The 13310-nt window shown below is 36.6% G+C and overlaps 1 protein-coding gene across 2 annotated transcripts in view; it reads left to right on the top strand.

Annotated features, from left to right (window-relative positions):
* botv (exostosin like glycosyltransferase 3) overlaps positions 1–13310 on the top strand; it is a 165567-nt gene that overhangs the window by 135902 nt on the left and 16355 nt on the right. For both annotated transcript variants that reach the window (XM_081769748.1, XM_081769749.1), the window contains exons 12-14: positions 1866–2014; positions 7287–7391; positions 10173–10299. In XM_081769748.1, the coding sequence (XP_081625874.1) occupies positions 1866–2014; positions 7287–7391; positions 10173–10277 (359 nt within the window). In that variant the 3' untranslated portion in view covers positions 10278–10299. The remainder of the gene's footprint in view (positions 1–1865; positions 2015–7286; positions 7392–10172; positions 10300–13310) is intronic.

The raw sequence follows: 13310 nt of genomic DNA on the forward strand, positions 1-13310 counted from the left end.
ATGTATACTGTATAGAAGTGAGCTTCAGATATGTCAATTAAAATGACGCCATTTTGAGAAAGGTACGTATGTACACTTCGTCATGCAAAGTACAGTGAAGCAGGGATAGTCAAAATATTTATTGCAGAGGATGACAGTATCGACAAACGTATAGTGGCAAGAGTCATCCATCGCTGTAAAACACTGTCTCCACATATCAATAAAGGCGTGTATACGATGACTGGCGTGTCCTGCCAGAAACCAACTGTTGTCCACAACATCGACAGCTGTTCATACGGACCCCTCTCCCTTCCCCCAACTAAACATCACCTTGCCACAACATGCATTGTATCACAGAGCACAGTTAGTTGTATCATTACGCAAGGACTCTCTGAAGAAATCTTAAGGCAAAGGATCTCAAACTACGATCCACACATATTCAAGAGGGATTCGTGAGTGCACAAGAGTTACACAAACAGAATCTTGCAGGTGACAGGTGGCAGTGGTTGTTACTCTTGGTGCAACTTGAGTCTACTTCGATGATACCAATAATCCTAGGGCATTTTTTGCCACTGCTAATGCGGTTTTGTAATATTAGTGTGTAACTTTCCAAAATCCTGCAGTTGCATACATTGCAAATTTTGCAATTATATCCAAATTTTACAATTACATGCACCATAAAATCATGACAAAGTAGATATATTAGAACTAGTACTTAAAAGTAACTTTTTTATTCTAGTATTTCTATTCCACTATATTTTACAACTTGTAAAAAGCATATTACAAGACTAGTAGTTTTGAAAAATAGACCCCAGAAATGTCGAGAGAACTTTCCTAAGGGCTTCAAGGTGGTAGGAGGGTTCTGTGCCCATGGGCAGTTACCAATCCACTGTACTCATTCCAAACCCGAGGTAAATGCAGTCTACTTCCAGACGGAAATCTGGTATCCTTATATGTCAGTAACATTTGGCCTAATGATACTGAAAAGGTGTGAATCCACATGAGTAAAGCATGTATTTTCGCAAAGTTTGGCAATCTTAAGAGAATCAATCATCCGTATATTCTCCATTTTTCTCTTAATTTTTCGATTTTCTTTTCTTGTTCACTACATTTTTATTAGTAATGCCTTTGTACTATCGATTCCTACAATCGCTGAACAGTCTACAGCGTGGTCCGGAAGTGGGTGTACCCCTAATTGGTATTTTGACTGTTTTAGGTTTTACCCAAATTTGTTTGGTAACATTGCTTGGCATTGTCTGGCACTGTTGTGATCATCAAGATGGAACACCAGCGCACTTCGCGATTCACGTGCGCTATTACCTGAATCAGACGTTTCCTGGCCGCTGGATTGGAAGAGGTTGTGCATCTTCACCAGCTCCCTTTTGCCGGGCCTCCAAGAAGTCCCGGTCTGACGACACCAGACAATGCTCTCTGGGGTTTCATAAGGCAACAAATAAGAATCACTCGATATCACACAACACAGGAATTACGAGCAGCTGTGGAACACACCTTCACCCTCGTGACTTTGGAGTATCTCAGTAAAACATCTGCGAAAACTTGGCGCAGAATTCAGCTGTGTTACGACATGGATGGTGATCTTGCCGATGTTTATGACTCCTAAGACTCTTAAGACTTCAAGGTAACTGTTTACATACATTCTACTATAACTAACACTATACTGTTGAAACTAAAGGGGGGCAGCAGGGGTACGCCAACTTCCGGACCACCCTGTATATTTTGATCAGCCAACTAAAATCTTCTGGTCGTCCATAGCTTTCTGTGCGTTCTAATGCTACAGAATTTTATATCGGAATTAATCATTTTCATTCGTTCTATATCATTCTCTGAATATTATGCTGTCATAATTCTTCTCTTGTATATTTCAGGTGCTGCATTTTTCCATAAGTACTACGCATATTTATATAGTTATTGGATGCCACAAGCCATTCGTGATAAAGTTGACGAATACATGAATTGTGAGGATATTGCCATGAATTTTTTAGTTTCTCATATAACTAGAAAACCACCGGTGAAGGTAAGTTACTACTGTTTTGGTAAGAGAAAAAATGTTCGCAAATTATGAAGTAGTACTTTTTCTTTTGGGTTGGGTTGAAGCAGTGATAAAATTTGCGCATGCCCTGTGAAAAGAAAAAGGTATCAAAATTGGGAAAGTGTTTTGTGTACATATTGGAGTCGTTATTTTTATAGTTCGTATATGAATCGCGTTACACAACTAATTTTATATGGTACCCGAACTATGAACAAATACTTATGCAGTTGATATTTCTGTTTTAACTAGAAGTTTTTAATTTAATAGCTCTGTTGCCTAGAACTAATCTTTAATATAATTGGTACAAGCAGTCTCAGCATAATATTAACCTTAACTATGAAAAAATAGTACATCTTATTATAATTACTGTTTGCGTCACCGAAAGGAAAACGACTTGTGGTCGGTTTGACGTGGATATTTCTCAATTTCCTTATCCATGTTAAATGATTTGGCAACTGCTTTGAAACTGTATAAAACGTATTTTTCTATCAGCTGTAGTATCATTCTGTCATTGGAAATCCTTCTGAAAATAGCATTATTATATTATACCAGAAACATGGCGCTTATTTGAACGTCCAGTAATTTCTGTATCAGTGCAAATAATGAAATCATGCGAACACTTTTATGGTGATTCATTTATCTGCAGTTTTCTCTAATGATGAAAACTAGACAAAATAATAATAATAATAATAATAATAATAATAATAATAATAATAATAATAATAATATAAAGTAATCAGAAATGTTCTTGCCATTTTAAAGCAATGATAAACGAAGAGCAATCCAGTGGACTTTACGTACTTTTATGTTTCCAAGTAATCTTGACCAGCATCCAACATCTTTTGCCAACGTTCCTGAAGCTGCACAGTACCCTTGTGATAAAATTCGGTGATCGTGGATGCAAAGAAGACCGTGAGTCTCCCTCATTTGTGAAGGCTCTCCCACGGAGGTGATTATCGAGGGAATTGAACAGGTGGTAATCTGTTGGGCAAGGTCCGATAAATATGGTGCATAGCATAGTGTCTTCCAGCCAAGTTGTTAAAACGTTTTCCGGGTCCTCTTTGTATGGACGGACTTTTTCTCAATAAACTTAAATAATGTAGCTTAACAGTTTCGCTTCGAAATTAAATTTTCGGGTAATTCCTGAAAAAACGCAATTATTCAGAACAAAAACTTGAAATTTGACACTTTATATTAAAGTAACATTTCAAATTTTAGTCTTTTTATTGGCAATATATTATATATAACAAATCACATGCAAAAACACGTGTTGTAAATATTCCAGATTCACAAAGTGCAATATTGTGTACAGTTAGTACTGAAATTCTGTTTTTAAAGTACTGTACATAAATTATATAAATGACTTTCATTTTAAATTTTAGTTCTTTTTATTGCCCAATGAATGATATATAATAAACACAATATAGAAAATAAATAACGTGTGAATATGTCAATTTTACAAATTTTCTGCTCTAATTAGCCATCGTCAAACCCGTAAATACGCCCTCAACAGAATGAAGGAAGACATACGTAATCATTTGCATTTCAGTGCTTTAGTTCAAAGAAATTGCTCTCAGTTGGCAACACAATGAAACGCATTATCGCTACCAGATGTTTGGTATACGACGAGTAACTAAAGTCGAATTTCGCAGCCAAAGGCTAAAATTGAATTTGGCAGCAAAAGAGTTAGCTGTTGCGTTAATTACGGAGTAATTGATAGATTTAAAGGTTTAATAACATTGTCGAGATTTTAAGTGGTTAATGTCAATCTCGGACAAAATAATTGTAGCTAAGGAAATGGAGTAGCGGTTCGTTTGTGCCTAAATTTTAAAGTTTTATCGTGAATATTTTGGGCGATAAAAGATATTATTATCTGAGATTATTATTTAAAATCAGATAATAAAAGAGAAATTTATTGTGTTTAAGGACATAATAAAGAGATTTAATAACACTTGAAGTTTTAGGTTTAACGTATATCATTTAAATAGGCTGTAGATAGCTAACAACGATATAGTACTACACTCTTTTAGAGTAAAGAAAAAGCCAATTTAATTAGTACCTTCTCCAACTAATAAAAGTAGTTAATTCATTTGCTGCTTGCAGGTTTGATTTCCAGTGTTTGGATCTCACGTTAATCTGTAGAGTCGCGTCTCAAATAGTCTCTGCGCCGGAAGGGGCGTAGAACTTCAAATCAGCCAAGTGAATAGTGATATTATGCATACTCTAATTTATGTCGTTTAAACTCCTCGTACTCGCTTATTAACTTCTTAATATTCAGAAAGTATGACATACTAAGGGAAACGATGAAGATTAACTTTTAGAATATATAATTTTAGGTAGGGCATTAACCCTTTAAATTAATCGGTATTTTTGGCGAAAGTTGGATATTTTTGCTTAGACAAGTGCAACTTGGTCCATAACTGTAGCAGGATAATAATTTATACTTCGTTCGATTCGTCTGGAACCATACTTTCCCGTAACATTAATATTCATATGAGGTCCCTCAGGAGAGCAGTAGTGCTAAAAGTAGAAACTCAAAAATGGCTGGCAACACTGCTGCCATGCTGCATAAAAAATATTGTAAAATGTACGCCGGGTTATTGCCAATATATTCTGCAAGTATCGCAAAAATCTAAGCAGCACGCACTGAGATAAAATTAATATGTAACACCCTGATGCGGGGCGAAATTCGGTAATTTCCGGACCGAAAACATGTTCCACTGAAATCTTACGTATAATGCGAGAGATTGTAGCAAGGTAATGACTTATCCTCTTTGAATTCGTTTGGGACCATGCTCTGATGTTCCGTAATATTTATACTAATACCGGGACTCGGAGGACAACAGTGTACCAAAAAGTGGGGAAAATCCCTTCTTTTTACGAAAAGAAGGGATTTTTTAAAAATGGCTGGCAACACTGCGTAAAAATATTTGCACCATGCAACAAACTGTGTAACACACAGGGAAGAAGAACTGTCTGTGACCAACGCGTATTGCTTTCCAAGTTCGCTGTTGAATTTGCAACATGCAGCAGTTGTAATTTCGTCACATGTTTATTTTCAGTTCCTCAACCTGAAAATAAACTTGTCTTGACTTGCAGGTGGCTTGTGTATATGATACAGAAAGAGAGGGATTGTGTAGGATAAAGGAAGATAGTATTCTCATTTTCATTGAAGTTAAAACAAGAACGTTGTTGTAAATACTTCCCTTCCTTTTCTTTTTTATCAATGTTTTGTTTTCTTTTCGCCAGTGAAACATGACACATAAATTATGTATACGTGCTTCTAAAATTTTACTTCGAGAGATAAGGTTATAGAAGAAACGAGTAACGGGCATTCCGTTCTACGTCAAGCCCACTATACGTTATCACGAACAAAATTTATAAATTTGAATCTAAAACACAAATGGATAAAATTTCTTCTTTTGGAAAAGTTCACTATAGTTGGTATTTCTGGTAACATTCGTACAGGGTTTGTATGATAAGTAATGAGACCAGGTCTGGAAACATTGTTTTATTGATCTGATCTGTACAGGGACTTAAAAGCTTTCGAAGTACTCTCCTCTTGCGTCGATGCACTTCTGCAATCGATGTTTCCACGCTGCAAACGCCCCCTGGAAGTCAGCAGCCGGCATGTCCTTTAGAAATGTGGTCACGGCTGCTTGGATGGCTGTGACGTCTGCAAAACGGGTTCCTTTCAAGCGTGGCTTCAGCTTCGGGAAGAGGAAGAAGTCGGCCGGGCTCACATCTGGGCTGTAGGGTGGTTGTGGAAGGACTTCCACCCCAATCCGGGTCAAAAAGGAGGTCACTAAGAAGGCGGTGTGGGCAGGGGCATTGTCGTGATGCAACTTCCACCGGCTAGCGATCGCCGGTCTTTTCCGCTTGACGCTCCTGTGCAGTCTCTCAAGGACTTGTTTGTAGAAGGCGGCGTTGACGGCTTGTCCTTGGGGTACAAACTCCTTGTGGACCACCCCCACATTGTCAAAAAAAACAATCAACATTGTTTTCACCTTTGACTTCGACATTCTGGCCTTCTTGGGGCGCGGGGACGCAGGAGTGTGCCACTCCGCGCTTTGACGTTTCGTTTCAGGGTCGTACTGGAACACCCACGACTCGTCACCTGTTATGACGTCATCTTCAAAGTTAGGGTCACTGTTCATGAGGTTCAACAGTTCCTGACAACAATCAACACGTCGTTGCTTTTGTTCGTCAGTCAACACTCGCGGCACCAGTTTCGCACAGATTTTTCTCATTCCCAATTGTTCCGTCACAATCTTGTGCACTGTTGTGTGGTTCATATCGAGTTCATCAGCAATCAATCTCAACGATAATCGACGGTCTGAGTTCAGGAGATCCCTCACTTTTGCCACAGTTTCGTCCGTAGTCACTGTTGTCGGGCGTCCAGCCCTCTCCAGATCCTCAACGCTTTCCCGGCCGTTCCGGAACGCACTGTGCCAACGAAACACCTGGGCTTTGGATAGGGCTTCCTCTTTGTAGGCCTCCGTGATGAGAGAAAGCGTCTGAGTAGCCGTTTTCCCCAGGCGAACGCAAAATTTGATCGCATAACGCTGTTCGATGGAACCCTCCATGTTTGTTGATTTTCCGCCGTGACAAGAATGTTCACAAGGGCTTTGTCCAAGGCTTGTCCGCGCTCCACTAAGGCTCGGAGCCAACTGACGCGCGGTGCGTTGCTTTGCTCGGACCCCCCCCCCCTACATCCTCCATCACCGACAAACCCGCTCCAGCGACACGCGCGCCGCGGCGCGGCGAGTCTCATTACTTATCATACAGACCTTGTATGAGAAGAAACTAACGAAATGTGCGTACAACAGCCAGAACAGGCACAATAAATTGTAAGGTTCATGACGGCAATTCATCATCAAATTAATTTCAAGTATTAATATCCATTATTATAAAGGAACATTAGTAAGAACATAGGTATATTTTGTATACATAATGAGAGAATAAGACTATTAAACCCTTTCGAAAATAATTAATTAATCAAAAACTTACGACAAATGAGCGTAATACATTGTGGACACATAAAACCTGAACGTTAATTAGAATCAGATTGTCTTTTCGTTGACCAAGTTCAACTTAATACTTAGTTAAGTATACGGAATTGTTATATTCAAGAAAGATCATGGAATTATAAAATTTTCCCTTTAAGCCAAACTTCCGCTGATAATATGGTCTGATATGTATAGTTTTCATGGTATTTCCTTCACTATTTAATGCTGCTTTCTCACTTATATTACAGGTGACATCTCGTTGGACATTTAGATGCCCAGGTTGCCCAGTCTCACTTTCAGAAGATGATACTCATTTTCAAGAAAGACATAAGTGTATTAATTTCTTTACCCAGGTAATACTGCCTCATTATGAACAGGTTACTTTATTTGTGTAAAATGATTGCAATGTTAATATCGATGTAATACTTAGGTACATTCAGAAAGTAAGTTCCGAAAGTGCCGAAGATGCACGAGTAGTCAAGGCGTTTGCGCATGAACGTGTAGCCAAATCTTGGCGTGAGCGCAGCTGTGAGGAGTCAATGGTGAGAAAACTGTAGTACGGTAACCACGCGCAATAATCAGATTTCTGCACGCAAGAAGCTGTCGGTGTCCAAGATTGACCGCCAATTGTGTAAAGTGTGTGTGTACTGGATGTCATGAGTAATGGTATGGTCAGAGGGTGATGGAGATAATTCACAACAATCCGCACCAATGTGCACGACGAACACCGTAGTGGTCGACCACGGCTGTTTGGGATATCTTTAACCATCCCCTTACAGCCCCGATCTCGCGCACAGAGACTTCCACTTGTTTCTGCACCTGAAACGATTCCTGGCCAGACAACATTCCGACAGTGCAGCTGAGTTGCAGACTATTGTGACATCCTGGTACCAGTCCTTGGCAGCAGAATTCTTTGACACAGGCATACAAAAGCTGGTGGCACATTACAAATACCTCAGCGAAGATGGTATATATGCTGAAATGTAGATTATGTATTACTAGCTTCACAGTAATAATATCATTGTTTCGATATTCATCTTCCTTTTTATAGTCCACTAGCGTCAATACCCGCTTCGCCGGGTTAAAATAAGAAAAATTAATAATCTATTTTGTTAGTCAATCATTTTTTACCATTCTGAATCGCTCTCTGATCTCGGTCATTTTCGATCATTTTTATATATCTCCCCAAAGTTTTGGGGCTGAATTTGGAATTAAACGGCGTCGGAAGTGTCACTGTTCATCTCAGCGACCCCGAAAAGTATGGATCCGATACTAATATCAGTCATTTTCGATCATATATATATATATATATATATCCCTCCTCCCCGTCCCCAAAGTCAAAGTGAAATGATATAAACTATCCCAGGCCTGAACCTCATCTACGTTGAAAATTTGATTGAGATCTGTCGGGTGGCTCAAGAGTTATTAAGTCACAAACATAACCAATTCGTACTTACTTCCTGGATATGCCTCGTGTATAGTTAAGAAGATGAAAAGTGCTGGTTCGAGTTTAGTTGAAAAGTAAGTTTAAGGTGAATAAAAGTGATCATTTATATTTATTATTATTATTTATGTTTTTTACTTAGGTAAAAAGGTATAAAGTCATTCTTTTTTATATAATGGCTGAAGTTAGGTTGTTTCCGACATCAGTTAAACTGTCCATTATTCTCTTTCGGAATTGCTCTTGCTTCGTGGACCAAGATTGGATATTAGTAAATTAAATATGTAAAGTTTTATTAGTGTAAATACTAGTCATAACAGATTCTTTCGTGGCAAAATGGCTAATGCGTATGTTTTTATAAGTGTGGTATCGGATTCGGTTACCGGTGGTGATGCTTGTCTCAGATACAAATCCGTGTGGTAGTTTGGATTTTACTTTAATCCTACATACACCAAGGTGGGTTAAAAATTGTCCACGCTTTTATTAGGATAAGAATTTTCATGAATGTCTCTTTAGTATCATGTCATAACTCAAGTTTTGTGTCAAAAATAATATAAATTTTATTTTCTGTCATTCAATACTTTCAATTTGTAGAAAAGAATGCAAAATTTTAAGAAAAGGTTTCGTGGTGGACATAAAGTACCCTCAGTTGGTGTAACGTGTTATCATGATGTGCATGACGTTATTTCCAGTTGAAGATTCTGACACTAGGCGTCGCTACGGGTACCACTCTCGCAAAGTGTCGTGCACTTAAACTGAGGAGACCTACTGGTTGTAGAGTGATGATATTTAAAATGGAATCATAAATGAACCCTATGTACACCAAGGGGTTAATGCGTAACACGGCATACCAAGGGAGAGTTTAAAAAAATGTCCGTCAAATAAATCATTATTTTCTGCCTCAGAAAATACAGGGTGGCCCAAAAGTAGATATATACCCCTGCATTGATCAAGTATAACATTCTTGTTTATGGGTTTATTTGCTTCGGCTCTTAAGATGTAAGTAAAAACACATTAAGAATAAATAATAAAGAAGCTGAGTCTACCTGTGGATAACAATGAGAAATTATATAAAATGCAATGAGCTGATTAGTATGGTACTGTATACCTACTTTTGGACCACCCTGTATAATATTCTTTATTTTGTACTAATTATAAACTAAGACAACTAACGGCACAAAATACCTAGGTAGAAGAGAATATTACATTTTCTGGACATAAAATAAATGATTTATGTAGTGCGACACTTTTTTAACCCTCTCTTGGTGTGCAGTGTTACGCGTAACCCTTTGGTATATGTAGGGTTAAGGAGTAAATCTCGTCACATATAACCGTGGTGCGAATAAGGAACGTTACACTTAATCTAATAAATTAATCAGCATCACTATTAGTACCAATAATGAAACTGTTTCTGTAGCTTTTAAATACCAATTCTGTAAGCGTAACTTTCATCCTTTAGATCTGAGAAGAAGATTATCGTGTTTACATTTTTTTAGCAACCAAAATTGACAAAAACCATTACGAATTTAATGATCAAATTCCAATAGCAGAATCATCAGATAGCTCTCACTAATGTCCCAAGCATGCCTTTGTATATGCTATCTCCATTTCATTTATTTTACGTAGATAATTTTGTAGTTATAGTTGACTTAATCGCGCAATATTATTGTGATTTCTTATATATTTTTTGTAGGTATTTGGGTATAACCCACTCTTGAACACACAGTTCCGGGCTGATTCGATCCTTTTCAAGACCAGAATTCCTCATGATAAGCAGAAATGTTTCAAATTTATATAGATAGATATTCCCGGAATACCTAGTAAGTATTAAAATTATACTATTTCTTCTTTTTTCTCTCTTTTTTTTCTTCACTGACATGTGAAAATTTTAAAAACCAAGATAATTTTGGTCTTTAATCTCTAATTTGATACATTTCAACATCAAGTTACAATTGGGAGTATGTCAATGTAAATGAAAGTAATATTTCCTGACTCACTTCAAGCAAAGATTTTGTTTCATGCTTTCTGGCAATAGACTTCTGACAAAGTTATATTATTTTCTTGTGTTTAGTGTTTAATATTATATCACGTGGGGACTAGAAGACGGCGCTCATGTAACTTGTATAAATATACTTTATTTCTCAGTAACTACTGGCCGGATCTGAATCAAAGTTGGTGGTGTAGCGTAATACACCGCATACATAGGGACCTCGGTTCGTTTCATTAAGACTCCATGAAATACATGCTAGTAAACTTTTATTTTTAACTTTTTTTTTTTCCAAAAGGAAATTTTCAACAACAACTATTAATATGAATATCTTTGTATATAACAAAATAACGTAACAAATAATTTAGATCGTTTAAAGCTAATATTTCTAGCTCTGAAGGAGCAAGCTTTGAAAACTCTATATAACTGGTTTTTTAAAGGAGCAAAAATCTTTACGTAATTTTAACACACAAAAAGAATGAAGATTGCAGTAAACGCACGAGTTGATTAAATGATTTTTAGTACATACCAAATGGAATCTAATTAACAAACACGAAGAAATATAAATGAGCACTCCAAAATAGAAAGATATACCGAAAGTCATTCACTACTACGTCGTAACAATTTCTAGTTAAGTAGCCAAAAATACCATCACTAATTTCTAGATTTAATTTCAATATTACTAATATTCACTGATCTCAGGAGAAAAAGAAAAGGTTTGAATTTAGAAAACATTAGCCTAATTAAATAGCCTCCCAAGACAGTAAATATAGCAAACTTAAATGTAAATTATACTTAGTCTATTCAACTCATTTTCGACGTTATCAAATGGAACAGAAGGAATTCACAACATTCCTCTACCTCACCTGTCCATAGAACTAAAGATTACACGTTCATTTGAACAGGTTTTCGATTCGGCCACTAGATGTCAGGTCAAACGGTGACATCGCAGTCAAGGCTTAGACTCAGCTCACCCTAGCGTTAAAAACGCGAATCACTTAATCAAAGCGAGCATTTACCGTCACATAGATGGATTACAAGATCTTTCCAAAAAATCATTTACATTTTTTTTTTCTTCTCGAACGAAAATTCACGCTACATAATAAAGTGCCTCCCGCATTTAATTTTTTTTTTTTTTTTTTTTTTTTTATAAAGATTTTCCAGATAGTGAATTTGAGTTGTAATTGTAAAGTTCATATTTCCAATGTCACTCGATAAGAAAAGAATAGATCTCTTACTTGTTGTTTCCCAGGCCTGGATTACTTTTATATACATACATATCCTTCTTAGTCGAGACATGGCACTGCACTCAATGACAGGATGTTTAAGGTTGATCTCTGGAATTGCTCCTTACACCAGTTGGATGACAACATTGACAACAGGATTGACAACATGACAAGCGTCGTGGACAATACAGAACTCGATCACAATATATTCCTGCAGGATACAAACACAACGAACAGTATTCTTACAAAAATTAACATAATATAAATTTATACACTATTTACATAGGTTCTCTTAGTTGACTGAATTAACTCCTTTGATTTTTAATCTTAATTTTCATTTACTGTATCATCTGAAGTTCGGGGAGGATAATACTTTTTTATATACATTACATTTCTTTTTAATTTCTTAGTGGGATCTTCAACAGATTCTAACCATACTGTATTCTTTGTCGGATAATTCAAAATACGGAATGGGCCAGAATATTGCAATGCAAATTTTGGATTAAACTTTTTATCCAAAGAAGCTTTCATAATCCTTTTTACAAGAACCAGTTCCCCTACTTGAAGAGTACAAGGAACTCTCTTTTTGTTATAAAGCTTTTCTTTTCGGAGCCACGCCTTTTCTATATTAGCCATGATCGTTTTACTTATCTCTTCTTTATTTGTAGAGGATTCTACTATTCCTAAGTCTAAAAGCCAAATTACATCCATTGGGTTGAACATTTTACGCCCTAAGAAAATTTCAGAAGGTGTCTTCTTCGTTTCTGAATTTATACTGACGTTCATGGTGTATTGAACTTGCCTAACGAAATCAACCCATTTTGTTTGATTTTGATGAATGTAAGACCTTAATATTAGACGAATTACCTTATTCTGTCTTTCAACTAAGTTAGAGCTAGGAGAGTAGCTAGATGTAGTAACATTCTGAATACCCCTACTAAAAAGAAAGTTCTTAAAGGTCGTAGACATAAAATATGATCCTTGATCATGAACCAGCTTATTACATAACCCATAAAACATAAAGATCTTTTCTAATTTGTCACATATGAGACGTGAACTTAAGGTTCTCAAAGGTTCCATTACAACAAATCTACTAGCAGCATCTACCAGAACTAGGATATATTTAAAACCCTTACTGCTAGGCAAAGGCCCTAAGGTATCTAAGTAATAGGTGTGACATGGATAAATTACTTTCCTAGAATAATATTCCCCGTATTTAAGAGTGTTCCTATAATTCGATTTTTGACAGACAATACATTGGCGTATATAGTTCCTAATTTCATCAAACATATTTTTCCAAGTAAATTTAGATGCTATCTTAGCTATCGTGCGGGAAATCCCACTGTGACCTCCCCCTACAACTTCATCATGATGATATTTTATAACTGTATTTACCATTGATTTTGGTACTACTGCTCTTAGACCACCATTCACTCTACCATTGGTTTTCTTTAACAAAATATTATTTTTAAGACTATAATTTTTTACATTTTCACCTCTTTCTATTTTATCTATAATTTCTTTTAACTCCGTGTCTTCGCGTTGATATTTATGCAAAGGTTCATTTAATAAAGGCTCTTCCCACAAATTAAAATACGATACATGTACCTCTTTGCCT

Source organism: Thermobia domestica, chromosome 8, assembly GCF_964235325.1.
Source record: "Thermobia domestica chromosome 8, izTheDome1.hap1.1, whole genome shotgun sequence".
In the NCBI taxonomy this organism is placed as follows: Eukaryota; Metazoa; Arthropoda; class Insecta; order Zygentoma; family Lepismatidae; genus Thermobia; species Thermobia domestica.